This window comes from Phalacrocorax aristotelis, chromosome 7 (assembly GCF_949628215.1).
Source record: "Phalacrocorax aristotelis chromosome 7, bGulAri2.1, whole genome shotgun sequence".
NCBI lineage: Eukaryota > Metazoa > Chordata > Aves > Suliformes > Phalacrocoracidae > Phalacrocorax > Phalacrocorax aristotelis.
Genome location: NC_134282.1, coordinates 8,413,627 through 8,438,452, shown reverse-complemented (window position 1 = coordinate 8,438,452; position 24,826 = coordinate 8,413,627). Strand labels below are relative to the sequence as shown.

The window sequence follows — 24,826 nt, the reverse complement described above, 5'->3', positions numbered from 1 at the left end:
CTCTCTTGCTGTGCTCAAGGATGCAGCACAAGCAAGCGTGACTGTATGTTACCATTCTTCACAGAGGGAAGAGTTACTCCATTCCCAACACCCATCTCATGCCGTGCTCGCCCACCACATGAGCAGCCGCTGTACCTGTTTGCTCCTGGTGAAGGGCCACGTGGGCATCCTGGGGCACCACGCACTGGGGATGAGATGCTCCAGTACCTACCATACTGTGCAAAGTCCTTGGTGGTTTGGCTGAACTTCAGGAGTTCAAAATAGCCAGAACACTGTCAAGTTTATCATCCCGGATAGTCTGCCACTTGAAATGGTGTTGCATGCATGTTGCAGTTCTGGGACAGTACCGACCATTTCCACACTAATGGTGCATCTAATAATGCATTTCTCTTTCTACCTGAGCAAAATCAGCAGTGTGAAGTTGATGCCGTTGTCCCTGTGATGGCTTGAGGCATCCTGCCTGTGTTTCAAGCTGCCGTGTTGGAGCATGACAGCAGCTGGAAGTTGTCTGAGTAAAACTCTCTTAAAAGAGGTGGTTCTAAATGATTTAGAAAATACTGGATGCAGCGGATGGAAAGAAGGCCAAGGGTATTGTTAGGATTTAAGAGTTTGCGTGAAGGTACTTGTGTTGCACTTGGGAACTTGTTCAAATTATTAATACATTAATTTGCATTTCATCACTGGTATTTTGGTTTTCCTTTGTGCGGTGTCATTCAGATGGACACTTTAAAATAATTTATCTTATTGTTGTATAAGCGTATGCATTTCCATTTTGAAAAGGAGTTGAAGAAAGTACTTTTGCTCCTATTCATAAAGGTTTTCACTCCACCTTGAAAATTGTCAGGCTTATTGGTGACCATCCTTTTTCTTTAATCGTAGTACCATGGGCTTTAATTTAGAGAAATTTTTGTTAGGCTTTAATGCATCTGTTACCTGTGGGGATGACCATAATCTTAGTTGGCTAAGAACAAGTCACTTGTTCAAAGCCATGTAGGGTACGGTGGAACTTGGTATTAAACAAAATTGTAATTGAACCTCAGGTTCTTCTGGGGCTTCCCTGATGCTTTCTGGGCACCCGGGAGTCTCCCATGCTCTGTCCCTATAACAAAGTGCTGCACCTCGTAAGGTATTTTCATTTTCTCAGTATCAATTGTCATCAATGCAACCATTTCCATAACTGTTTACACAAACTGTGAAGTTACATAGTTATGAGGGAAGCGTGGTTTATTTGTTTATGCTTTGATTGAAGGAAACAGTGCCTTGAGATGCTTGTTTGGAAGAGAGGAGGCACCATGTAGTAGTGTAACTGTTAAATATCAAATATATGTCATACCACATTGGTAAGGAAATAAGATTATCTTTAATGTTTTGAGTGTGAAATATTTTTCAAAACCTATGAGATTGTTAATTCTTTTTTTTTTTCCTATTCTTTTCTTCAGTTTCTTTTCCCTTTCCTGGTTTTTATTTGTCACTAAAAAATGATCAAGTTATAGGAGAACAGAAAACATGTCATACGATTTAGGAGGGATGTAGATTATGAAATGCTTGTAGTTTATTAAAATACCTTTTTCAAGTTTCTTAAGCAAGAAGGTATTTCTTAGGAGACTTTCAGCCTTATAGAGAATACCACGGAGACACAGAAACACCTACCCTCTCCCTTTCCCAAACTGGGAAGTATACAAAATCATCCACTTTCTTCCTTTTCTTTTTACTCCACTTTTCAGCATAAGCCAATGATCAGCTGGCATTGCAGGTCTGCGTTGAATGGGTTAAGGCAAGGCAATGGAGTGGACCTGGTTCATCCCTCCAGTCGTGGCCCTGGGGAATTACCTACCCATTCATTGATCCGCAGTTGTTGATCTGTACATAATAATTGCTCCTCAACAGGAACCGAAGTTGCAGGTCTGGCAGGCAACCTGCATTTCCATTAGGGAGCTCTCCACTCAGACTGTCATCAGCCTCCACCGCTCCCCAAAATCCACGGCAACTGCATTCACTCCTTCAGAAAGGGCTGTGCCACCGGGTGGGTTTGCCAGCTCTGGCTTGAGCCGCTTCGAGTTACGTGGTTATCAGGTTTGGAAAGCAGGTGAAATGAAGCTGATCAAAGAGCTTGTCTGAGTTTCAAAACACATTAGCATATTCAGATTTAGGATATTAGTGCATATGGAAACGTGAAGGGTGTTTTGGTCTGGGTTTTTTTTAATAACAGAGAAGGTACTTAATGTAACTTAGTTTTAATTAAACGTTAGTGCCTTTTTTGTAACTTAGCAATACTGTTCTGCTTCCGCATAGTGTTTATTTGTCTGAGTAGCATGTCCATACTCTTTGCTCATAGTTTTTTCTCACTGCAAAGATAGGATTTATTTCTTCTTCCTTTGTGCTGCATCTAGCACAACGAGCTGCTGCTCCCAGCCAGGCTGGAACAAGCACTTCTATCAGGGACACCTGGAAATGACTAAAAATCTCGTTCATCGTGTTATACTTGTATTAGCAGTCCACTAGCTACTAGCAAATATCTGCATTTCACAACTTCATTATTTTAGTGTAGGTAAACATCTCAAACATCTTCCATGCGTCATTTTCCCATCCTTCAGAGAAAAAAAGAGAAATCAATAGAATTGTAATTTTATCTGGGGTTGGATGAGCTCTTAAATGCTGCAGGCTCAAGCACCTCTTTATTTATTTATTTTATATTTTAGAAAGCTTTGTAAGCAGCCAGACTTTTGTCATGCTAGCTGTTTATCCATGCAGGAAGCCCAATTTCAGGAGCAATCTCAGCACTCCAACTACCTGGATCAATTAAAACCAGACTTCTGCTGAAGTGACTTTTTTGATCTGCTGGGGGTGATAAGCAGCTGTCTGTCCTCCTCTGGCTTAAGGAAAGTGCATTGCAGGAAAACTGAGTTCTTTTCCAAATATCAGGTCTTTTAAGTGTTTGTAAGTGTAAGCGGTCAGCAAGTGTTCTTGCATACCCTGAAATAGGGGTAAGGACATAGTAGTCCGCAGAACAGAGAGGGTGTGTTACCTTTTGGAGTAAGTTGTAGGGATCTTTTAATAGTGTTTAATCACACCTTGATAAAAAAAATCTGAGTTTTTAATGATGCTTCATAAGTGAATAGTGATAGAGAATTTAAAATAAGAGAATTGTTAGCATTACATTCTTAAAGCACCGCATGGCTTCAGTGACTTCTGTTGGTCCTAATGGACGGTGCCCTATAACCTCAGAGGCTTATGGCTCTGCAGATTTATGGGCTGAGTTAAATTGTTGTTAATGAGCAATTTTGTGTAGGGAATTGTCCTCATGATACTTCCTAAATTGCTACATTGTCCATATAATTAACAGGACTTGAAAGGACAGCTCTGTTTCTGCTAGTAGAAGTTTTTAACTATACTTACAAGGGTTGGAAATTGGCATTTTAAAGTTAACAAATACAAAGAGAAATTTATTCACAGACCAGTAACATCTTTCCTGTGCATTTTAATATTTTTTTGCCTTGGCTAACCATTGAGATGATATCCAATGAATTGTTCCTGTGCAGCAACAAATCAGTAAGGAAGAACAAAATACCATAGTGGAATAGATAAATCAAATTTAGGCATGGTAGTTTATTGAATCTAAATTGTGCCCAGTTGGCCCAAGAGCTATATAAGCAATCCATCTTGTGTTGATAATGGAGGTTCTTGAAATCCACCTGATGTTTGCATTATTAAATTTCAGCCTAATGAGCTCGGCTAATACATATTGAAGACAGTTGTAAGGAGCAGAATGTGAATCTGAGTGGGATAATTTGAAAGAAACATAAGCTGAGCATTTTACATGACTCAAGGGGTATATCTACAATTACACATATAACCAAAATTGAATTTAAATGGAATTTCTATTATCCTTGTCCTTTTACCAGGGAGAATAAAGTGTAAATGAAGTAAAAGTCTTTAGAGTTACTAGCAGTTTGTTTTTATTATCTCATTTAATAGATTCTTGTAATGATCTTCACCGGCAGAAAAGTTTTAATATTTCATGACTTTAAATGTAGTCTAAATATGTATAAAAGCACGTAAATGGAAACAGATGTCTATGTAATTACTTCTATCAATTTGTAGCACCACTGTTTAAGTTGTATATTTTAAGAAGGTGTAGCTACTGGCTGCAAAAAGACACCAGGGTCAGAAAGACCCCTTCACAACGCACTCCTGAACTGAATTTTGTTTTCAGAAATTATTGGCTGATTCAGTAGGTGGTAGGACTACATGTTTGCAAAACTGAATAAGTGTTTGCTGTTTGTGCCACAGTTTACAGTGATTTTATTACATGAGGAGGCCTGGTTTAAGTTCTAAATTCTGTTTCTTTTTGGTTCTTTTCCTTTTGACATGGTGATAGTTTTTAAAACTTAATATTTCATCAAGTATAATGCTATTAGAGACTTATTTTCACTTAGTTCACTCATCAGGCAGTGAGATGGCAATAAAAGAGAATGGCTCCTTTGAGACATTAATGCTTTGGAATAAATGATGTGCTAGAACAGAAATTTAATTAATTTACAGAGTATATTGATAGTCCCTTGTTACTGTGCTGTATATTTTTAATCTTCTTTAACATCTGTAGTAAAGTGTTTGAAAACCCCTGCAGTTGAGCAACTAGTAGATAATTAAGTAATAAGGGAAGAGGTTTCTAGAGGGAAAAAGATTCTTTTTAAAGAATACTGTCATAACATGAATAAAGTACTGCTGCTGTGATTTGCAGTGAAGAGAAAATTGCACGCTACCTAATTTAATACTAAGTAATAGGTATTTGACTCCTGTTTTAAATGCTGTCTGCAACTCTGCATCTCTGAAAATATTGTTTTGTTTCTGTTTTGTCCTCAGTAGAGGTCTTACGGATTACTCACTATGGTAGCAAATCTTCTTTTCTTAAATGCACTGCATTTGTTTCTTTATAGTTCAGTTCAGGGGCAAGTAGGGTGGGGAGATTTGTATTTAAGAAAAAACCTCTTAAAAGTTTTACTTTACAAATCTCTGCATTCGTTTTTTGCTTTGAACTAATATTGCATGCAAAAATTACCCTCCATAATACCATTTCTGCTGTTGTCTTAACTGTAGTCATATCTTCAAAGAAAATACATTAAGAACCAAATTCTGTTCTTTCATGCACAGCGACTTCATTGTGGGACCTGTAAAAAGGAATCTGGAATTGTGTTTAACCCCCCAGGAAATGTTGTTTTACAAGATAAATTAACTAATTAGAAAATATGTTGTTATATTTCTTTTTAGCTAAAGCAGATGAAGCATTAAAGGCTAAAGAGAGAAGTGAAGAAGAAGCGAAGAAGAGAAAGGAGGAAGGTAATGCACTTTTTTTTTTTCATTAACAAACTAAAATCCTGTAAGTCAGAAACCATTTTTAGGGGACCAAGTTCCAGTGGAGCTGCGTGATTTTCTTATAAGGGCATCTGAAACCAAGATGGCCGGTCTGCTGCTGCTTTGGTTCACCACAGCTTTCTGCTCGTGCCATCCAACATTCCTGTGACAGTAACAAAACTGCTGAATGCACCAGAAATGTCAACCAGATTTAAAAATAATATTTTAGCTGCCATTAAAGCGACCTAATAATTTGAGACAAAGTTATATGTTAAGTCCCTGTGACCAGCCAATACCACTGGTTATATTGCTTGATTAAAACAGTAAGTGCAACAGTTCATTTTGTCTGTGTATTTAGTCTGTATGATGTCACGGAGTGAGTTAATCTATTTCTTGATGAAATTTGGTGTACCGAAAGCTGGCGGGATCTGAGCAGTTTTCCTTTGCAATACAGTAGGTAGAATGTTAATGTATAACGCCTGGAAAATGAAAACAAATGTATTTTGCTTGTATGTCGGTGAGTAACGGGAAGAGACATTTTCAACAGCATGACAGAGCCAATGCAAACAATCTAAGGAGCCTCAAAGTTTCTCACTTCAGCTGTGACAGACATCCCTGTCTCAGAGAAAATACCTCAGTTGTTCAAATTAATATGAATCATTTAACACCCTGTGACATCTATTATTTTTTGCATCGAGTTAAACATAGAAAAATATAGTGAAGATCTTCCTTGCAGTGGTTTTACTCTAGTAATACATGTTGTCGCACATTGGTCACTGCAGTGAACTTTCTCTTCAGCATATTTGATTTAAATGATGATAGGTTTCAGGTTCTAACTGTTATTTAATACCCTGAACAATCTCCATGTAAATGTGTTCATGATTTTCCTTGCCCCGTGTCTCTTGTCTACCTTCCTGGCATTGCATGATGGTCACTATATTTTAACCACCAAATAAACAAGAGCTAGGTTTGAAGATGATGTAATGGTCAAGGAGGTCATGTATTTTTCAGAGCTGCGTTTTGATGGATTAATTTACTATGGAAATCAGTGTTGTGCCCAGATATCAATCATATTTTGGTTAGGGCCAGGACATCATGTATGAAGGAGAGTGATATAAAGTAAAGCTGTTTAGGACAGCTTGAAAATTAAGGAGAAATTAAGAGATTGAGATATTTCTAATTCCTAGTGTGATATGATAACAAAATCATTAGGCTAAACTAAAACAGGAAAGGTCACACGAAAAGGGAAGAGGCGGTAGGTTGCTTGAGGATGTAGCAAATGGAAGAAAACACCTGAAGGGGATGGTAGCGACCTTTACAATTTTACTATGCCATCTCCTACAGTCTTTCGAAAACATCATCTTTCTTCCAGTCTCTCTAATCTTATTGAAAAGTCTCCTTGTGTCTGCCTACCCTTTTCCTCTCTCTGAGCACACCAAGTTGAACTTCAAGGTAACGATAGGAACTCTAATTTTGCATCTGTCGTGCCTTCACCTCTTCTCATCTCTCCTATACCTGCCAGGTACCAGAGCCTGATTCTCCTTCTGCACGTGCTGTGTTTAGCCCCCACTACACTGCCATCCATTTAAGAATCCCGCCAGTTTCCTGACAACAAGGTTCCTCCTTATCCTGCTTTGACACCCTTATTTTCCAGGAATCCTTCTCAATGACCAAGCAGTCTCAAACAGCTAGTCCCTGCTTGCATTCCTTTCCCTGAATTCCCATTCCCTATTTTGGGCCAAGCTGCTGCAGTCTTTTAGGGCTCCAAAGGTGCAAAATTTTGTGAAAATCTTGTACATATTTATTTGATTTTGGAACAGGTTGCTAGTGAGATTTGAGGATGTATTTTCCTTATCCAACCTGTTTCCATGTTGCCATTTCTTCTTAGATATGGACTTCAGGTGCTGTTTCTTTGGTTACAATGAAATTTCTCCAATTTTTTTCCTTACCCACTTTTTCTTTAGCTGGAACTCCAGCCTCAATAATTTCTGAAGGCAATTTAAAGCTTAATTGCACTTCAGTTACAAACAAGCTTCTTAAAATCCTCGTTGTGAATGAGAAAATTAAGTATAGTTTGCAGGTCTGATTCGGCTGCTTGCTATCCTACAGGATTTATACATTTTTGCATGATTTCCCACCCCCTGTTTGTTTCTAGATTTAGGTATCTTTAATGAGCTCCAAATTGTGGGACTTACGGTGAAGTATGCCAAGTATCTATTTCAGAACTCTGATGTAATCTTTATTAAAAATTCATGTGATTGATTCCCTTCACATGTTTTGGGTTTTTATTAGTCTTTTTTTTTTCCCGAGAAAACAGTTGAAATTTTTTTTTTTGCGTTATCAGGTAAATCAGAGCAACTAGCATGTACTCACTGCTTGAAAAAAACAATCCAGAAATCCCCAAATATGCATATCTAACAGTGGATGAAATTGCCATCTCTGGTTCTTCAGCTTCATCCTGTTCTAGCACACATTTACCAGCTTTATGAGATAATGCTTTATTCCATGCTAACCACTGTCCACCCATTAGGCTTAGCTTCAGAGGACTGGTTAATTTGGCAGTCAACTTTCACTCATACCAGGTTCCTGTTAATTATAGGCTTATTTTGTTCTGAAAAATCTGTTGCTGCTGGCCCTGCGCAGTTTTAGGTATAACGTTCTGGTCTTACTGAGTGTCTTGCACCTGAAGCCCCTGCTGTGCTTGACAAAAATGGAAAATACTATGTAATTATCTTTGAAACATTTGAATTAATCAATTGCATTTCTTTCTCTGTTTGAAAGAGGTTGGAGGTGTTCACATTTAATAAACTTTTAGTTTAATGACGTTTAAAAAACAGTGAAATGGATGCTAAGCTTTTTTCCACTTCAGAGAGAATTGGGCAGTTGTTACATCTGAAGGAAACGCTTTCTTTTATGTTAATTTTCTAATTATATTATCTGGGATAGACTGCAAGAACGTATTATAACAGACACATTGATGCTCCTGCATCCCACCTAAATGGGATGGATCTAGGAGCATCCCCGAAAGGATTATTGCCACTGCTGCACCGGAGGATCCGCCCATCCTAGCACTGACCGCAGGAGAGCCTCACGGTCCTGCTGCCGGTGGGGCACACGCTTGCAGGGGTGGTTGTAGATTAAAGCTAAATTGGGAGCAATTCAGAAGTGTCTCAAGTAAAAGTTGATAACACAAGTTCACGGACAACCGCAACTTCAAAGCAGAGTGTTTATTCCTACTGCTTGTCCTGCAAGCTTAGCAGTGTGCTGCAGGTGGCTCAATGCCTTTGAAGTCTATGGGGTTTACTTAAGCTACATCAAGAGCGTATTAAGCTCTCAGCATAGCTCTTTAAATAGAAAATGGGGTATAAAAGAGGTCTTTTTTTTCTGTAGGATGGGAATCCAGAACACTTGAAAAACAAAAAAAGTCCCGATTTTGGAATGACAGTGTTTCAAGAGCTGCGCTGCCCTGACGCAGCTGAGCTTTACGATTCCTCCAATATTTTGCAATGTATCTAATATAGTGTCCAGAACACTTGTAAAATAAAGTATAATTCTTCTAATTTGTCTTGTGGGTATGGTAAGCAGAGGAGGTTTATATAAATACAATAAGACTGGGATTTGACTTAGAAATCTATCTATGATGACTTTCCGCAGGGAGTAGACACCAAAATGCCATCTGTGTCTTTAAAAAGATTCCCTTGCACTAAAAAGGCATCACAACATACGTTTTATATTTATAAAAATAAAACCCTGTAAAAATCTGTAGCCCCCTGAATTATCTAGCCTAGCAAAATGAAAAAAATAACGCCTCTTAACATGTTCCCAATACTCTGCTCTCCTAGTATCTAGTGGCTTACTGATGATAATTCCCTCTTTTCTTATTAGCAAGGGTTGCTCATAAGATCAGGGTTCTGAACAGGGTTGTTTCACCCTCTTCTGCAACACAGCTTCCATCTGCTGTGCGTAGTCTTTCAGTAGCTTTCTAGGAGGATTAGGTGGAGCAAGATTATATTAATATCTTCTTAGTAAATGACTTAGAAATCTAGGAACTCAGATTAATAAACTGTTTTTCTGTTCCCATGCGGTTCTGTTCTTGCGGGAGAAGAAGTTTCTGTCTTGTGATGGCTCCAGATGGCTCAAAGTTCAAGCAATCTCTTTTCTGACTTGTCTGCAAGATGGTACTCGAAAGCTTTTTAATTGCACTTCTAATCATTTAAATGAACTGTGAATGGCAAAAGCTCCTCTCTTCTGCCATAGTACATGGAAAGGGCTGAGGTAGAAGTTCCTTCAGATTTTCTTGGTTTTCCTAACTTTTTCCTAAGTAATCATTCTACTTGTCCTCCAAGGTGGCCAGTGCTCCAAGACTGGCCAGGCACCAGCCTGCTGGTGGGAGGTGATGAGCATCACTTGGGGGGTTTGGATTTTTCCTCTTTCCTTTACTTATTACACTGTGTTTACCTCAAGCCATGATTTTCCCCCCGCACTGCCCCCCCTATTTTCTCTGCCTGTTCTGTCCCCATCGCACTGGGAACAGTGAGCGAGAGCAGTGCACATGCTTATCTGCTGGCCAGGGTCAACCTGCAGCAAATCTTTACCTCTCCGTCACCTGGCTGTGCTATTCCAGTGAGTGGTTCACTCACTGCACAGAGGATGCATTCAAAGAGGCCGGCGGGGTTTGACAGACAATCGTACAACCATCCGTTGGGGACTGATGTGGGGTTGACTCTGAGATTGCAATATGTAACTAGGAGAACAGTCACCTAAGCCTGTGGCATTAATGACCCCCATACTAAACTGTGTGTACATTACCACGATGCTGTATTCAGAATGTAACCCTTCAGGGATATACGTAGAAATATATTTTATGAAATAATGCTAAAGATAGTGTTTTAGTAGATGCCTAGTGTTTCTGGGCTGGAGATCTCTGCCAAGTCTCTCAAAATTAAGTTACAAGCTCTGCTGAGTTAAAGCTTTGTGTATCCTTCACGACTTCATTCAGGACTAATTTCCCTTGGCAGAATTGCATTATACCCACTGACCCAGGCGCAGTCAGCATCACGACTGAATTGATGTTATTCACCTAGAGATAGAGACAGCTGAAAAAATAAGGTATCCTTCCCAGGTTCCAGACATTCCCATTCAGCTCTGAGTCTGGGCATTGAAATCTCTTTGGAATGGGAAAATATCTAAGTTTAACCTAAAATACCTCAAGTTGGCTTTTCTATCTTGAGAAAAAATATTTTTAAAGCCCCCAGCTGTCACTGCTTCAAAGGTAATTTAAAAAATTTCGAGTTAGTGGAATAATATCTATCAGCAAGGAAAATTTAAAACAGTTTTCCAAGCATTAGGATGTATTTCATTAATGTCTACTTAGGACTTACCTACAAAAGGTAACTCAGAAAAATTCTGTGAATCCATGGCTGTAATGAATTTCATTCAAAATCAAAATGTTTTAATTATTGAGTTTGTTTTACTTTGGGACTGTGGGAATTAATTCATGCTCAGAGATAATCCTGCTTGGAGAAAGTATGTATGACACTGAAGAAGAAAAGGCAAATGGACAAGCGGGATGGCCCAGGCGTGCGTTGTCCAAGAGGAGAAGGAAGGGAGAGGAGCACAGTTCTGGGTGAAAAAGGGACAAAACCAGCCAGATGTGCTACCTCTACAACATGGCACCCGGGATTTGGAGCCATCCAGCTGTGCAGGGCGCACAGGGGAGCCTTTCCACCCACCACATTTAAAACTGCAATGGGAAATTTGCTGTAGAAATCGGAGAGACAGGCTCACAGCTGGGGGCTGCGGGGCCCCGGAGACTCATCGGGGTGAGGTGATTGGGTCTCCGCTTGCACAAATTTGCAGCGTATGTTTTGAAAAATACATGTGTGGTTTTTTCATTACACCCCATTGTGAGGGTCTCATATGCTAGCAATTGCTTTGCCTACAGTGATTATAAAGGGTGACTATGGAAAGGCAAAGGGGGAAAAAGAAGGGCTGGTTAGTGAATTGGAAACAATGGTAATTTACAGCGAAAGCAGGAGGAAGACTTCTTTTCAATTTATTAATAAGCACCATAAAAACTGTCCTGTGGTGTCTTTGAAAAAGTTGTAAGATGTTATATGTTCTAAAATGAATAAAGAAAGTTTCCTGAAGAGAAGCTTGTTAAATAAAATTCATCAATTTGTCTGAGGAGTTATCTACCAAATAAGAATAAAATGTTCTATTTTCACTGGAAAATAAATAGTCATATTAACTTGTTTATCAAGTGTGAAAGCATACCACGTCCATGCAAGATATCCAAGAGAAATTGGGCAATGGAAAACACGTTTTCTGTACTTTTATGTCCCATATGTATTTACAAACAAGACATTTATCCATCTTATGTCCGTTGTTGTGTGTGTGCTAGAGCACGTTCCTGTCCCATCTCAGCCACGCAGCTTCCACCTGCTGTGTACCCTTGACATCTTTTGCTTGCAAAAAGAGCTTTTGCAATTTGTCTTCATTCTCACTTCCTTCTATGGCTTCTGTAGCCAGTTTTGAACCCTCTTCGATTTGCTCTTTTGTAATTCACAGTTTACCTATAGCTCCTTGGAGGTGTGACTCAGGTGGACAGAGGTGCACTTCTGCTTCCTCCTATTCCTAGCTTTGCCATGCTTTGAACAAAAAGCATTGCGATTTTGTTGGTTTGAATTTTGATTGCATAAGTGAGGGGGATAAAAGTGAAAAATCAATTCTGTTTGATTTTTTTTTTTTAATTCACACAACTCTCTTATTATGTGCATAATTGTTCATAGTGATTTCCTGCCTGGTCCCCCAAGCCCTCTGCTTGAAGCGTTAATAATGAAATGGTGTAACTCCTGTAAGGAACAGCCGGTTATAAAAGTTGCCCGGTGTTTTGGCAGTTATTGCCTGATGGACCTTATTCTGTCTTTTCATCTTCCAACAAGAGTGTTTACCTAAAATATCGGTAGATTCATCACTAAATAGTTGTAAAGCATTTTAAAGGTCTTTTAAAAAAAAATTTCCTTCAAAAATTCTAAATTCTTAATTAAAAGAAAATTGAATTCTTCAATATTCACCATTTTATGGTTTTAAATATAACTCTCCAAAAGGAAATTTCTGAGCTGTCAGCCTGTGTGGGCAGCAAGTGCCTGCCACACCGTCCTAACCTTTATGCAGGAGAAGTTGAGCTTCCGTGCTGCAGAAAGCAAAAACCGACTGTACAAATAAAGCAATTGTTCCTCTGCCCATGAAAACTGGTTATTCACCCCCCCACCCTATAGCCGTGGTGTCTTAACATTACTTTAATTGTAATTTTATTGCCAAATCAGCTGTGAGATTAGATGTTGGATGTTACATGTAATCTGCTCGGAAATCAAATTATTTGACCTCCAAGCCCACCAATGCCCCCTCCTGCTGGTTTGCTGTTAAATATGCAGCGTTTTCCTGTCATGAATACAAATCGAGGACAAATTAGAATCTACAGACAGCTGACCTGAGCTCCAGATTAGAGACTGGGGGCTTGTGCTGTTTTAAATGTTTTAATTACCACAGTCCCTATAGCCAGTTGAAGGACACACACCAAAATGATTTTTTTTTTTTTTGTGACAAAAAAGCAAAGAAAGAAAGAAAAAGGCTCCCTCCACCTCATTTGAATTTTTCAGTTTGATTACATTTGCACTTCTATTGGAGCTATGCTAATTTGCTGCATGAAATTAGGTCTATTAATAAAAAATGCACTACTTTACAAGAGTATTTTCAGTGGAGGGCTTTTCTACTTTGTTTTTGTTTACTTGTTTCCATTTGGGACTGCCTGAAAAATGACATCAAAATCTTAAGGGGATTTTACTGTCAAACTTGCTTTTCACTCTAGGCCTGGCAAGCCAAATTCAAAGTAGCTGGGATGGGTAATAGCAATAGTTGAAATAAAGCTGTGAGAGGAAAGTTCAAATGTGTTGGACTGCATTGCTGTAAGGTTTTTTTGGATCATTTCTCTTTACTGAAAGAATGCATAGTATTTTAAAATTTTCAATTTAAAATACATCTTGTCATGAAGCGCACGTCCTGCAATTGTGTGGGGAGGAGGAACTGGGGATGCTGCTGCACAGGCGCCACTCGCATCAGCATGCTGTCCCTGATGGAGATGCACATACAGAAGGGTTTACATCAGATAACAAGGAAAAGAAGGTTTTCAGAATGCAACTAAATGCATTTTGTTCTTTTGAAATCAATCAGTAGGTAAATCGATGTGACGTTGGTGCTCGCAGTAGGGCGGGTATTGTCCTGATGCCTTCATCCTGGAATTTGCATTTTCTGTTTCTTGTGTGTGTTGGCCCAGTGTTGAATTGATTAGTTATGCCTACCCAGTAAGCAGTGAAACATTTTTATATACTCTGGGGAAATAAATTTGGCAGAAAATCAGCATGAGTAGATTTAATTATCACTCTGAGACCTTTTCCTTTTCTGGCTTAGTGATCCTGAAACTCTGTGTGTTTCACTGAAATCTGTGTGGACGCTAAGCTTCACTTCCCAATTTGTTCCTCCACGCAATGATAAGCCAAGCAATTACTGGTTTATTGATTTTTCATCATGGCAAATTTAAAGTTGATTTTTTCCTGAAAAGACAGGGGTGATTAAGTGTTTCCCCTCGGTTTAGTACAAGAGAGCTATGTGGCAGAATCTAATATCCTGAGGTCAACCTCTGCAGGCAGATAATACGGTGTCTTGGCCACGTGTTAAGGAGAGAAATCAGGGCCACAAATGTGATAGGATATATGTGGAGACAGTTTAATTTGCTCCATTTATATGAACAAGTCATGTGGCACATGCTTGGAAAACATCATTTTGAATAGGCTTGGAAATGAAGCCCACGTGGGCAGGGGGAACGGGGGAATGCAAACGAGAGGCGTTAAAGCATTTAGTGCTGGGAGGCAATTGTCCTTTAAACAGAGAAATAAAACAAATCTCTGATGTGTTACAGATTTTACTGAGACGTACGTGCTGCTTTAGTGACACCTCTGCTGCAGGTTTAGCCTGGCATTAGTAAGGAAGTTAAACTCTCCAAGTCTGAAGAAGATGGGGTTTGTATCTGAAGTGTTCTCACAGCAGTCCTGCTAGGGAAGGAGCCTAACCTTTTAGGGCAGGTTTTGGAAAATAAGGATTAATAGGATTTAAATCAGAGCAGGAAAACTGTGCTTTGCACAACTGATATAATGTATTGCTGTAGCCTAAATGGACTTTTAAACCAATGTATTTTATGAATTCAGTTAAATTAGCATATGTGTATACATGGTAGGTAGTTTAAAAGTATATTTTCTCCTATCTTTTTATTCTATATCAAATAGATACGTAAATCTAGTTTAAAATTTTGAAAAAAAGAATGATACACCTACTTAAGGAGTAATTTTGATCAGTTTGGGAAGAATCTCAACATTTTCCCAATGATCTTCTGCCATTCAACTCAGAACCATGGAAGACAGCATCACTATGGGGTTGCCATAAAGGAATGATAGAGAAATTAAACTGGTAATCAATGGAAAATGTATGATATGTGTTTTATATAAATGTGATGTGCTCAACTTGCAATATTTGAATCCAGATTTTCAGTGCCTCAAAGTCTTGATTTGGTTTGGCTGAAGCATTACCATTAAAACAGTATGGATCCTTGTCCTGAATCAACCTCATACATTGCATTGTCTCAGAGCTACATTTTTGATTTGGAAGGTTCTTGTTCAACCATCTTAGCTTCTCTCAGTAGTATTATTAGAAATTCAGAAGAAGAAATTGAGATAACTCCCTTTTTACTAAATAGTGTGAATAAAATGCTGTTTCACCAAGAAGATAGTTTAATTAGATATTGAAAGCATCAGAAGATTTGCTTCTACTGTGCCTTCTGCGTATCTGTGCTGCCTTAGTATTCCACCAGCGTGATGCAATTAGTGCTCTCCTTTAAGCTCGTACTGGCTCACTGAACTCTCAGTGGCAACAAACTGAGATCAGAATTTCCTACCAAAAGTCCTCCATAGAAAGAGAGAGCTCCAAGGAGTGCTCCCCTCTACCTCCTACGCCGCACTGCTTAATGAGCAGGATGAATTCATCCCGCTGCCTCAGCTAAAACAGGTACTTTCAAAGCTGAGGATGTAAAGCCTGCATGGACTTTGAGAGATGGGGAGTCACAAAATAAAAGTTAGTGTGTACAGGAGAGCCTGGAGAACTCAACTTTTATGAATGCCCTTAATTATGAATGCTGCATGAATTCCATACTATAAGCTCTACTTTTTATACTCATCTTTAACCTGTTGGACAGGAGTTCTCACATGGAGAGCCTAACCAGTACTTTATCCGTGACAAAGCAGCTTTTTTACCTAATACTTCCTTTAGTAAAAGACTACACCTTGACATAATTGATATTAAAAACACAGGCTGAATCTGCTACAAAAAGATTTGATTGCATGAGGTCAAACCATGAAGCTGTAATAAGTTAAAGTGCTTTACTCAATGATACGGAAATATATTAGGATGCCCTTAAGTTCATTAGTTATTGCCTTAGGTCATAGTTTATGTTCAGTAAATTTTATTGAAGTTCATTGTTATGGCAATGACCTGAACTCAGTCTGTTAAGTCTCCAAATTATTTAGTATAGATAATATATTTAGTATAGATACGTGATTTTTTTTGTTTTTACTGTCTTATCAAAATTGTAATTTCAAATCTTTCCAGTTTTGCCTTCATAATGGCAGATTTTAAGCAAAGTGTAAGTCTCTGCAGCTCCACCCCTTGGGTCCCTTGTGAGCGAATGTTGCTTCATTAGTCTGACACAAACACCTGGTGTTGCGCTTCCAGTCTCTGGAGGATGTTTCAGCATCTGGCACACACTGTGATCTTTTTTTATATGTGTTTAATCTTTTTAGTGACGTTTTATAATTAAAAGTAAGCAGAAACAAATCAAGGATAACATAAAAATGTGAAGTTTTGTGCAGTTGCGGTGGCATAGTGCAGCATATTACGAAAAACATCCAAATTATAATTAAAAAAGTGAAGGATAAAGTTGCAGTATGAAATGTGGCATCTTTGCTGGCCACTCTGTGGCCGTGTTCTTCCACAGCAGAGCTGATCATCAGAAAGGGGATCAATACACCCCCATAGATAATGGCTATTTAAGTAATCAATTCCAGGCTTTTTATTAAAGCTTCTGTAATTAATAATCACTTTTAAATGTGTTTCTTAAATTTTAAACTGCTTTGCACCTGCCCATCATTTTCTGCCCCTTTATATCTTGTACCTCCCTCTCTTCTGGCTGGATCAATGGGCCGAAGTCAGTTTTATGAGGTTTAACAAGGCCGAGTGCCGGGTCCTGCATTTGGTCACAACAACCCCAGGCAACGCTACAGCCTTGGGGAGGAGTGGCTGGAGAGCTGCCTAGTGGAGAAGGCCCTGGGGTGCTGGTTGACAACTGGCTGAGCATGAGCCAGCAGTGTGCCCAGGTGGCCAAGAAGGCCAACAGCACCTGGGCTTGTGTCAGCAATAGTGTGGCCAGCAGGAGCAGGGCAGTGACGGTGCCCCTGTGCTCGGCACTGGTGAGGCCCCACCTCGAATGCTGGGCTCAGGTTTGGGCCCCTTGGGACAAGAAGGACATTGAGGTGCCGGAGCGTGTCCAGAGAAGGGCAGCGGAGCTGGGGAAGGGTCTGCAGAACAAGTGTGATGAGGAGCAGCTGAGGGAGCTGGGGTTGCTTTGCCTGGAGAAGAGGAGGCTGAGGAGATCTTAAGGAGATAGAGGAGACCTTATTGCTCTCTAGAACTACATGAAAGGAGGTTGTGGTGAGGTGGGTGTTGGTCTCTTCTCCCAAGTAACTAGCGATAGGACAAGAGGAAATGGCATCAATTTATGTCAAGGGAGGTTTAGATTGGATATTAGGAAAAATTCTTAACTGAAAGAGTGAGTGGTCAGGCACTGGAACAGGCTGCCCAGAGAGGTGGTGGAGTCACCATCCCTGGAAGTATTCAAAAAATGTGTAGACGTGGCACTTCAGGACATGGTTTAGGAGGCCTGTGGGTGTTGGGTTGACGGTTGGACTTGATCTTGGGATCTTCTCCAAGCTTAATGATTCTATGATTCTTTCCCTGCTTTCCCTGGAGAGCCCCCGGGCTGCGCACCCCGTCCTGCTGCGGGTCAGTCCCTGGGGATTTGCTGCTGGCGTAATGCAGTCCAGGTTTCACCGATGCTGCTGGTGCTCCAGGCTCACCCAACCTGCTGAAGGCCTGTGCGCCCTCCCCTCCTCTGCCACCCACCTTCGTGGCCAGCAGGACAAGGAAGGTGATTCTGTCCCTCTGCTTTGCTCTGATGAGACCCGCCCTGCAGCCCTGCATCCAGCTCTGGGGTCCCAGCACAGGAAAGACGTGGAACTGTTGAAGTGGGTCCAGAGGAGGCCACAAACATTATAAGAGGGCTGGAGCACCTCTGCTACGTGGACAGGCTGAGAGAGTGGGGGCTGTTCTGCCTGGAGAAGAGAAGGCTGCGGGGAGACCTTATTGTGGCCTTTCAGTACTTAAAGGGAGCTTGTAAGAAAGATGGGGCCAAACTTTTTAGCAGGGCCTGTTGCAATAGGACAAGGGGTAATGGTTTTAAACTAAAAGAGGGTAGTTTAGACTAGATACAAGGAAGACTTTTTTTTACGATGAGGGTGGTGTAACACTGGCCCAGGTTGCCCAAGAAGGTGGTTGATGCCCCATCCCTGGAAACACCCAAGGCCAGGCTGGACGGGGCTCTGAGCAGCCTGATCTAGTTGAAGACGTCCCTGCTCACGGCTGGGGGGTTGGGCTAGATGGGCTCTAAAGGTCCCTTCCAACCCACACCATTCCATGATTTTATGATTTTCCTTTACGGCAGAGCTGGAGGACTCCGTGAGCCTCCCAGCAGCCGTCAGCCATGGTGAGGGGGATGCTCTGCTAACAAGGGGGATTGAAGGAGTCGGGGACTCTCTCCACCTCAGTTTGAGTGTGTGCAGGTGACCAGGGTAGCTTGGATTAGGAAGCCCTGATTCAGCTTGGTCTTAATGAGCAATTGACTTTAAAAAATCTATTTGTTTTCATAGCACCCACAGAGTTCCCAAAAGAGTAGATAGGAAGGTCTGTTGCAACATCGCTTTGTTGGCAAAATTTGGCATGGAAGGAAAAGAAAATGCTCTTGCTCTTAAAAAAACTATGTTTTCCTGAGTAATTTTGAGTTGGGAACCGTTAATGTAGTGAAACAGCACATTCTTCTTGTCATCGCCAGGGTTAAGTTTATTCATGTGTGTTTTTATAACACTGGTCACATGATATTACAGTTTGTATTTTTTTCTGTGTACTGAGTTAAAAGGAATTGAAATGTTAATTATCTCCTTGATGTCCGACTCCAGTTGCTGTACCGGGCACACGACTTTGACACCACTGTGAAGGGGCAGGATGTTTCTGTAAGGTATTTTGTCAGGAAGCACAGAGGCTGTGCTGTAAAAGTATTTGAAACTATCAACATTCTTCAGTTTATGCAGAAAGAAATGATTTAGAGAAAACTGCTACTGTAATGCTCCTCTGAGCCAATGTGTAACCTGAAGCATTGCAAAAATACAGGGGGAATAAACGGAATAAATAAAGAGGGAATTTGCCTATAGATGTCTCTAGCAGAGCTGAGGTTTCAGTTCAGGCATTTAAAAGGACAGAGCCAGGTCCCACCGGTAAAATCAGACTTGAGTTTTACATGAAGGGCATCATATATGTTGTGTGACAGCATTTAAATCCAAAGTTGACATTAATAAAGCTTCAAATCACCAGTGATTTGGTAAGTTAAAGACATGGGGAATTCTATCCCATTTGGCTATGGCAATGTAACGGACATCTTCCAGAAGCAGAAGTGCCTGTGTGAGAAGGGGAAGAGGAGGGGGCACATGGTAAGGACACAAAGAAGGAAAGATTTTTGGCTGTTCAGCGTTGCGAACCTGCAAAGGATACACAGTGTTTTTGGCAAAAATGTCCCTTTATCAATAAATAGTCACTTGTTGGTAGCAGGGCTGGAACAGTGGCAAAGTTGGTGAAAAATGTGTTCCACTTAAAGATTTGTTAAATTCACAGCCTAACCCCAGGTAAGGACGCAGCCCTAGGCCAGCTCCCCTTAAAGTCCTAAAAAGCAATATTTGTAGTTTCTTATACTACTTTAAGCATAAACTGTAAAAAGAACAGTAAGTATGAGGGTTTTAGGGAAAAAAAAAAAAGGGGACAGATTGATTTTTTCATATTGTTATTTTAAGAACATTTCAGTCAATTCTTGCTGAGGCGGGTAGGCTGGGCCGGTGGGGTGCCCATGGGGTGGGGATGTCCGTGGGGAAGGGGTGCCCATGAAACTTCCCTGAGTTCTGCCCCAGGGGCAGTGGGACGGGAAGGGACCATGACCACCCCAGGGCACCTCAAGTGGCGTCTCCACCAGCTGACAGGCTGAACAAGCCTGACTGTTTTCAGCCAAGCAAAATTTGGAGCCATTAGGAATGTTGCCACTGTGATATAATTAGACAAAGACTATTAGGGGTGGTGTGCATTAATCTAATGCAATGAAATCACCATTGGAACCTGACTGGTTTATCACAAGCATCAAATTCTTGCAAGGTCTGGGGTTTCTTGGAGGGGGGAATAAGTGGGGAAGATAAAACCGATCTTAAAATATTATGTATTGCAAAAGTTACATGTTTGCTGGAGAAAGCCTCGATGTTTGCCTGCTTTTCTAAGGTTGCCATTTGTATCATGCTTTTCAAATTTTGTTTACTGGATTTCTGGCTGCAGGTTGTCTGTGTAAAATACGGTTTTGAAGATGAAGTTCTAAAGGGAATAAAGCAAATACAATAGATGGAGTGGCCGTTTGTCAGAAAACCTACATGAGCCGTTAAATGCTGTTTTCCAGTTTAGGTGTTGTAAAAATGAGAAGTGTGCTAATATAGGGCTTTATTGATCAGCAAAGGTCCCTGGTATCTCCCACTAGGAAACATTATGTACTGCGGTGAGTTCCTTCACAAGATGGCCAATCTGTCCTCAAAATGTCTTGGATGCCTTTTATCCACTTGCTGTCTGGGTTTATATAAAAAATGTGTGCCAGAGTGGAAACTTCATGAGCAGAAAATGGGATTGTGTTGATATGAAATAGCCTTTGACTGTGAAGGCTTCCGGAATGCTTGCTGTGATTCATGCATGCAGGAGATGGCTCTTCCATATTTATTTTTAATGCATACTTGTACTCTGCAGAACTTAGATTTTGGGGAAAACTTAAAAAAAATTATTTCCTTTTATTAGATTTATTGAAATTAATATGAAGCGATTTGACCATCAGCAAGGTGAAAATTTCTCTCTCAATTTAAAAAGTTTATCCTCAATGATTACAGAAATGGCAAAGAAAATGGCAAGAAACTACGATTTTTTAATCATAAACATGGTATATTTTAGTGTTCACCAGCATTGCTTGGTGAATGCAGGGCTGGGATCGTGTTTCCCAGATTGCTTGCCTCTGTTGGTGCACAGACCTGCATGGACAGGGTTTCTGATCCATAGGAGCCAGAGCCGCTGTGTATGGAAATAGGGTTCCTGGGGGTGCAAATGTGGGCACAGCCAGCTTAAAAACAAGGCGTAATTTGATAAATGTTGAAGTTTAGCAAGCTGTTCTTTAAACTCATATTTCCTGAGATTATTGGATTTCAAATAACACCATGGCCTCTTAGAAAAGAACACAATTTACATGATTGCAGTTTGATGCTAGAAAAAGATGGAAACGCAGATATTGGCCGTGTGACATACGCACAGCTCCTACACGTCATCGCTCTTGCCTGTATTTGCTTCGAGCCAGCTGCACTTTGTTGAGTGAACGGGTGCTGCTTGAAATATTGCTGCTCTTGTTCAGTGTTATTAGCATGTGTACTTCACCTGGAAAGAAGAATGTTTATTTTAATACTTCTGTTTGCATATGAATCATCTAAAATTTGGCTTTATTTCACGCATTAGCTGAAAACCCATGGAACAGAGAAGCAACACACAAAGCCTGCCGATGGTTGCAGGGAAATTGAAGGAAAAGTAGATTAAAAATAGTAACTTCCCTTATATCATCTGTGGAAGTGTCTCATTTTGCCTCTGTATTAAAATACAAAGCAGCATTTGTCTCTTTTCCTAAACTTCTTACAAAGGGAAAAAATCAGATAAATTTTCTCCTAGAATGAAGCATATTGATACATGGGATCCTTTCAGGAGACATACAGCATCAACAAGATGTGCATAAATATTAAACTAATTTTGAAGCCGGTATTGGTATTTTAGGAAATACAGCAGATATAATTAAAGTTTTACATCTGTAAAGATATCCAAGCAGGTAAAGTGCTAAGCAGGTTCTCCCACCTTAAGTAGATAGAGCTGGTGCAAAGCTACGTCCCCAACTAACGAATAGAAAGTTATTCTTCCTTCCTGGGTATGTGTCGTAAGCCGTTGTATTTCATCAGCATACTGTTAAAAATATTTGATTTCAAATCCTTTCAAAGGCATATTTTTAGATGAAAAATGGGCACCTTAGTTCTGTTTCATTGCTGTCTTTGAAAAGGTGTTTGAGGTGGAGCACATTCGTACAAGCCAGTTGCAGAGACCATCAAATATTCAGTTTTTAACTACTTCTATTCTAAAAGTGAAAATACAGATAAACTTCTGGTCTCACTCGCAGGGCAATTTATGACTTTTCTTTGCAAATTAAAAGTCTTGAAATTGTCTTCAAAATTTAAGATAGATGAAAACCAAAAATGGCTTCTGTACTTCATTAATGTTGTGTATTTTACTGCCATCTTTATGGCATTTATTTGTGCTAAAGGATAAGTCTGAGACAAGCATCAGTTAAGGTAATGGGATTGTAAAGCAATCACGTAATTAGTTATCTGACTTCAATCATTTTTTAAAAAAATTTATAGCTACGTATTGAAAAGCTGCTTCTAAAAGGGAAAATAAAGAGCAGTGTATGAAACGAGGAGCAGGAGAAACTGCCCAGGCGGGCAGCAGAAGGGATGGGAGTTTTCGTCTTGGAAAGTTAAAGGATCTGATTTTCAGTGCTCCCATAAGCCTCTTGAATAATCACGGGCAGCAAAGATGGAGCATGAGGAGAATGGTTAGAGATGTAGAAAATATGGGTTGTGGGGAGCAGCTGGTGGGACTGGATTTATTTTGTCCAAAGAAAATGGAAGGGAGTGAGAAGTCTTCCAGTTTGCTCATAGGTGAAGAGCTGCTCTGAATGAGGGAGGCCAGTGTAATCACCATCATCTCCTCTATCGAAGGCATTCACGTTGTAAACTAAGAAGGAAAAAAAGAAAAATAGTACTCTGCTTGGGAGGAGGCTATAAGAGTACCTTTCTATTGCTTCTCTTTTGAGAGTCCAACATTATTTAAAAAAAAAACAAAACCAAACCAGAAACCCCCAAACCAGGAGAAAGCCTAAGAGTAGGGGGGATTGTGCGACGTTGGTTTCCAGTTGTGATAGTAACTATATACAGAAACGTGCAATCTGGAGCTGTGTTTGTACCACTGCAATATCCCTCTATTTTGTCTGATTTAGCAAATTATTCAAACGTATTCCATTTTCAATTATTCGTTTTGAAACAGTCTGTTTTTAGGACCTTGGGTTTGCTGTTCTGTATTGCAGAATTCCCTGGTTTAGGTGCCAAGAAAAGAGCATCCTTCTGGGAGTTTCTATATATTTACTTATTTCCCTCATATAAAACCCAGACTCCAGAAATGTAAGGTGTATTTATCCGTTCATTAAATATTTCACTTAAATTCTGAGGTTTGGTCTTTACATTTCCATTAATTTGCACTGTTTGGTCTATTGAGGTTTTCATTTGTCAAAATTGTTAGCTCTTGGGTATTAGTTACGCAAATATTGATGTGTAGCTTTGGCCTGTTAGCTATCAATTGAAATCAGAAAATCAATAGACTTAATAGCTCCTCATTACAGAGTTGATGCATTTGCAAGGCTGAGTCGCATATTGTCAGGGAACAATCAATTCAGTCAAAAACTATTACACCATCACCGCCAGAAACGGTTTCATAATGTTTTGGTGTGTTTATAGTTGACCTGAGCTTCCACAGTGGCTGTAGATACAAAATAACCCTCTCTTTGGGTCTCCTGTGGAGTTACTAAGTCAGAGGCGTGGGGGACAGCTCTGGTGGTGATAGCAGAGACTCAGCAAACTCGTGACATGCTGTCCCATGGCAAGCCCTGGTGTGGTTTACAGTGGTTTATTTAAACAGGTTTCTAGATAGAGACTCCCTTTTTGGCTTCTGGCGGTAATGACGATTTCCTAGAGCTGTTAGCTGTACCGTTTGTGGCTGTGACGCAAACTGAGAACCTACAAACTGGAGTGGTGCTCCCATTGCATTGGAAGCAAATAAAGAAATAAAGAAATCAATTTACTAGCTGGAAAATTATTAAATAGTATAGACACTTTTGTGGGCTCTAAGTTATGAAAATTGAAAGCAAAGCTATCTCTAAGTAAAAGGTAGACAGCCTTTAAAATGCTGAGTGGATTTTTGGGGAGAGGGTTTCTTTTCCGTTTAATACATCTGTATAATGGGCAAAACTTGTAATGTCTTATTTTAATCTTAGTATGCTTCTTGTCTTCCCAAAAGCTGTAGCTATCATGTAGCTGCTGCTGCCCCAGCTTACCCGAGATACAGGCTTTGATCTGTGTGTACCACGCTATTCTAGGGATCAATGCAAGACTAGCGAACTCAGAGATGTTGAAAATAGTGGCCTTGTGAACTATCCATGAAGGACTATGGTCTCCAAGTCCATATTTTAAGGCTCCTGAAATAAGAAAAGGATAATCTGCCGGTGAGGGCTTTAGGAGACGCTGTGTGTCTGCGGATGCTTGAGGCTCACCCTGCCCCATCAGCCTGGCATCTCAGAATGAGCATTCAACCTGCTCACTACTCCATTAAAAAAAAAAATTGATGATTATTTTAACCGAAATGTGTGCATACTCTATGTATGTGCTTATCGAACTATACTGAAGCACTGATCATTAGTGTACAAACAGCTGCTTTCACTCTCTTTCTGTGTTGATGCCTACATCGTGATGGAAGCGGATCTGAGCGATTTCTGCCCTGGCCCTGTGCTTGCTCTGGGGTGCTGCCGCCCGATGCTGGCGAGGCTTTCTGAAAAACTACCCTGGAAAAATCCCTGTGTTAAAGGGATGCTTCATAAAAGTTCTGCATCATTAAAGATCATTTAACTATTTTAGCCATTTAGCTATAAGGAACACACTTCATAATTAAACATTACAAAATACAGAGTTTAAAAGCAGGAATAGTCAAAGATATCGGTAAGGATACCGTACCTGTAGTCCAATTTGATGTCGAAATGTGCACTTAAAGAAGTAATTGCACACAGGGTTCACTGTAAATGAGAAACGGCTCTGTGAACTTTAAATGAATT

The 24,826-nt window shown here is 40.1% G+C and overlaps 1 protein-coding gene across 2 annotated transcripts in view; it reads left to right on the top strand.

Annotated features, from left to right (window-relative positions):
• Positions 1-24,826, top strand: part of RSRC1 (arginine and serine rich coiled-coil 1) — a 175,338-nt gene that overhangs the window by 136,183 nt on the left and 14,329 nt on the right. For both annotated transcript variants that reach the window (XM_075098600.1, XM_075098599.1), the window contains one exon: positions 5,269-5,337. In XM_075098600.1, the coding sequence (XP_074954701.1) occupies positions 5,269-5,337 (69 nt within the window). The remainder of the gene's footprint in view (positions 1-5,268; positions 5,338-24,826) is intronic.